This window comes from Octopus bimaculoides, chromosome 3, assembly GCF_001194135.2.
Source record: "Octopus bimaculoides isolate UCB-OBI-ISO-001 chromosome 3, ASM119413v2, whole genome shotgun sequence".
NCBI classification, from domain to species: Eukaryota; Metazoa; Mollusca; class Cephalopoda; order Octopoda; family Octopodidae; genus Octopus; species Octopus bimaculoides.
In genome coordinates, this window is record NC_068983.1 from 16,457,912 (window position 1) to 16,462,998 (window position 5,087).

Here is a 5,087-nt window from a genome sequence, read left to right on the forward strand (position 1 = left end):
TTGGGCTCCATGGAAGCAAGGTGATGAAGCGTGATCTTTGAATGCTGGGCTTCATGTCGGTGATGACAAGTAACCGAGACCTTTGGCAACATGCGGTGCTTGAGAAATAGTAATTGGCACTTAACATAAGTCTCTGACCTATCAGATCCTGTCAAACAGCCCATCCCATATAGATGTTAAATGATGATGATGATAGATCAGTATCTGTTGCCAAAGAGAAATGAGTTGAGTCAATTGCTTGCTTAATGTGCTGAGGTGTCAGAATAGATTACAACAACAATAATAATAATAATAATTATTATTATTATTATTATTATTATTATTATTATTATTATTATTATTATTATTATTATTATTATACCAAGATGGTAAGCTGGCAGAATCGTTAGCATGCTGGGCGAAATGTTTAGCGGTATATCGTCTGCTGCTATGTTCTGAGTTCAAATTCTGCTGCTATCAAGGTTGATTAAATAAGTACCAGTTATGCTCTGGGGTTGATGTAATTTACTTAATTCCTTCCCCCAAATTGTGCTTCCAGTAGAAAGGATTATTATTATTAAAGCATGCATTCTGAGTTCAAATTCCACCAAGGTCAACTTTGCCTTTCATTCTTTCAGGGTTGATAAAATAAGTACCAGTTGAACACTGAGTTGATATAATCAACTCATTCCCCCCCCCCCCAAAAAAAAATTGTTGCCGGTGTGGCAAAATTTGAAACCATTATTATTATTATTATTATTATTATTATTATTATTATTATTATTATTATTATTATTATTATTAATATTATTATTATTAAGGTGGCAAGCTGGCAGAATCATTAGCATGCTGGATGAAATACTTTGTGGTATTGTATTTCGCCCATCACTACATTCTGAGTTCAAATTCCACCAAGGTCGACTTTGACTTTCAGCTTTTCAGGGTCGATAAATTAAGTTCCAGTGATGTAATTGACTAGTCCCCTCCCACCAAATTTCAGGCCTTGTGCCTTTAGTAGAAAGGATTATTATCATTATTATTATTCATTTGAACACAAGTTGATGTAATCGACTTACCCACCTCCTCAAAACTGTTGGCCTTGTGCCAAAATTTGAAACCTTTATTATATTATCATTATTATTATTAAGTGAATGAGAGCAGCACATACCATCAAAGTGATGCTGGGGTACAAATATATGAAGCCCAATACATCCATCTGACAAAGGTACACCAGGCACATGCATCATAATATGGTGATCCCATATCAAGATAAACAGCACATGACTTTGCAGGTGGGGTCTGGTTAGAATTTTCTTCTGGTTGAGTAGTCCGTCCCACTCAAAATGTCCCTGAATAAGAGTCTTTTAAGGATAATGAAGAAAACACCCATCTTTCCAGGGGTGAATTATTCAAACCTTAAAGAATCCTTCTCAGACATAGCTATGATGCTCCCCCACTCCTTCTGCCTGTGATCAGAGATGCACATGTAGTCAACCATTAAGGTTGACTATATGTACATCAACTGACAAGTAAATCTACAGTATTGAGAAGAATATTTGCTGTAGCCCATCTTTTACACCATCACAAAACATTACGTAATAACACTTCCAATCAGTTAAGATCAGAAGCCATGAGAGCCACTGCTGAAGATCTTTCTGGAACAACAAAATTAACATTTGCAAATAAGAATTTCATATCAAATCTTTTCTATACAATAGCAGACAAGATACCTGTTACAATGGATTTCCTGGAATTGTCAGTGAGAACCATTTATCATAATGTTCATGTAAATATGGATGACCTCAAAGCTATTTTCTAATTATATCATTATCTGAGCTTAGTTATGCATGTTTAGATATTTACAGGTAAAAGAAAACTGCAGTCATTTATAAACAATTTCAGATATTTAAATTGCTTTGTTTCTTTTTATTTTGTTTATTTTTTTATATAATTTGTTACTGCTTAAGCTGAAGTCATTTAATTAGATTTTCAAAATTTTCGACAAATAAATTAAGCTGAGTCATGTCTCCTTGCCTCCTAAAGACACACCTCAATGCCAGTACACATTTTTTATCTGTTTTTGAGACAGATGTCGAATTTTAATTTTTAGAATAACTGTATAAAGAATAGACTTCCCTGCAATGAAGCATGATAATATATTCTCAGAATTATGTGATTTCTTTTTTATTTGTTTCTCAAGCCGGTTGATAATGAAGAAGATTTTTCCAAAGACCTCTATGGCAACCTTCCTCTCATTCAATCGGCTGAAAAGATCAACCGCAAAATAGTTGATGTGAAGGACCTTACACCTCAGATTGCAGACACCAAGGTGTGGATTAGGGCCAGGTTACAGACCAGCCGTAGCAAAGGTAAGCTTTCCTCTACTCTTCAACTAATGGAGTTAAAATAACAATGCTGACTTTGTTATCAACATTTTTAATTTGCGTACCTTTCCTTCATTGGACACTAAACTCCACTTGCAAAGACTTGTTGAGGCAAGTGAAATCGAAATTGAACTAAATTCGATGACTGGCACCCATGCCAACGTCGTCTCCTTCATTGGACACGAAACTCGGCTTGCGAAGACCTGTTGGGGCAAGCGAAAGTGAAATCGTGATGGCACTTGTTCAGGTGGAACGTAAAATACACCATTTTGAGCGTGGCCGTTGCTAGTACCGCCTGACTGGCCTTCGTGCCGGTGGCACGTAAAAGCACCCACTACACTCTCGGAGTGGTTGGCGTTAGGAAGGGCATCCAGCTGTAGAAACTCTGCCAAATCAGATTGGAGCCTGGTGTAGCCATCTGGTTCACTGGTCCTCAGTTAAATCATCCAACCTATGCATGGAAAGCGGATGTTAAACAATGATGATGATGATGATGACTTGCTCTGAAGAGAAAACAATTTTTTAAAATATTATTAGAGATATTTAGATATTTATAGGCACTCTGTGGTTTAGATATTTGCCTCACGATCATGTGGTTTCAGGTTCAGTCTCATTTCATGGTACCTTGAGCAAATGTTGTCTACTATTGCCCCAGTCTAATGTTGAATATTGACATTTCATGGAATTGCTTGTCACTGGCTGAGGGAACCAGTGATGTTTACATTCTTTGTTGATATTACAACTGTTTTCTCTACACTGAGGCCTGGTGACAGGAAATGCATCTGGCTCTAAAATCCGGTCTCATACAAGTGCCCCTCAAACCCATGCTAACATGGAAAAACAGACGTTAAACAAGCAAATAAATGAATATAATCTTTCTTTCTTATAATCAGTCTCCAAAGCCCTGAACACTGCCCTTCCTCTCCTTGGCTAAGCACCTTAAAGTTTTATTTCATCTCAATCTACCAAATATGCCATTGCATCGTGTGTATCTGCTGTTCACACAGAATACACTGTATTATGTCTTTGTTTTTTTTCTTTGTACAGGAAACAAGGCTAGTTTCTCTCCTCCTCAAGCATTTTTCCATTCACAACATCTATTTTAATCCTTTTGATACCAACCTAAGATAACATTTGGTTCTTTGGTATAAACTTTCTGTTTTAAAGCGACCTAAATTAACATTTTCCATCCAAATTTCTGTTCCAAACATCAACTTAATTCTTCACCATCATCATTTTAACGTCTATTTTTCCATGCTTTCAGAGATTTTTTTCACAGGAGACTGAAAACGTGTTTATTTATTTTTATTTAATAATAGTTTGACTTAGCTCCTCATAACTTAAAATTTTGAGCATGTAGAACACATCTCATTCATCAGTGGGACATTTTGTCTTCTGAATTTGAATCCTGCTGAAATCAACTTCACCTTTCAACCCTCTGGTCAATAAAATGAAATACCGGTCAAGTACTGAGGCCAATATAATCAGCTAACCTCTCCCCCAACTCACCCAAATATCTTACCTTAGAAATGATTCATCAGCATTAACTTGTACCCAAGTAAATCTGTAACATATGATTCAGCTTCTTCATCCTGATGGATGTGAAGGAAGCTGGTAGCTGTTCAAGCCAACAGCAGTATAGAAGAGCTGGGGGCTTTTATCACAGGGAAGGGTTGGCAGGGGATGAGGAAATGCAAGTCACTCTTTGTATCTTCAATGTCTGATCTCTACCTTTTGACATCTGTTATTTTTTATCTGATCCATTCCTTTGACTGCCACTTTGATTTTATATGAACGTTTTCGCGAATTTAAAAAATTTAATTCTAATTTCAATGTCAAGTACTCAAATATTGCCATGTTTGCTAAATTCCTTCCTTTTGGATGTCTTCCAGGTAAACAATGCTTCTTTGTGTTGCGGCAGCGTTACTGGACTGTGCAAGGTCTTATAGCTGTTGGAAAAGAGACTAGCAAACAAATGGTGAAGTTTGCTGCAAGGTTGGTTTTGGTTTCACAATATCAAAAGTCTTTAATAAAACTTAATTTTTCTCTTTTGAGCTGAAACATTTTTCAACATTATACATCTCCAAAGGCAGTGAGCTGGCAGAACTGTTAGCATACCAGGCAAAATGCTTAACGGCATTTCATCTGTCTTTACATTCTGAGTTCAAATTCCACCAAGGTTGATTTAGCCTTTTATCTCTTCAGGGTAAATAAAATAAGTACCTGTTGTGCACTGGTGTCAGTGTAATCAACTTATCCCCTTCCCTGAAATTGCTGGCCTTGTGCCAAAATTTGAAACCAGTGTTATACATCTCCACTATGTTAACAGTATAAACAATTATTGTATTAGCAGCAGCAGCAACTCTTATTGGACTGCTACACTTTCTACTGAAATTTTTTATTGAAGTTCATCAGCATCATCAATTTATATTTTCCATGCTGACAAAAGTTGGACAGTTTGACATGATCCAAGACATCATCATCATCGTCATCATCGTTTAACGTCCGCTTTCCATGCTAGCATGGGTTGGACGATTTGACTGAGGACTGGTGAAACCGGATGGCAACACCAGGCTCCAGTCTGATTTGGCAGAGTTTCTACAGCTGGATGCCCTTCCTAACGCCAACCACTCAGAGAGTGTAGTGGGTGCTTTTACGTGTCACCCACACGAAAACGGCCACACTCGAAATGGTGTCTTTTATGTGCCACCCGCACAAGCCAGT

At 37.1% G+C, this 5,087-nt stretch overlaps 1 protein-coding gene across 1 annotated transcript in view; it reads left to right on the forward strand.

Annotated features, from left to right (window-relative positions):
• The window catches only part of LOC106875161 (aspartate--tRNA ligase, cytoplasmic), a 43,806-nt gene that overhangs the window by 14,299 nt on the left and 24,420 nt on the right, over positions 1-5,087 (forward strand). The window contains exons 3-4 of the mRNA XM_014923191.2: positions 2,180-2,348; positions 4,256-4,358. Coding sequence (XP_014778677.1) covers positions 2,180-2,348; positions 4,256-4,358 — 272 coding nt within the window. The remainder of the gene's footprint in view (positions 1-2,179; positions 2,349-4,255; positions 4,359-5,087) is intronic.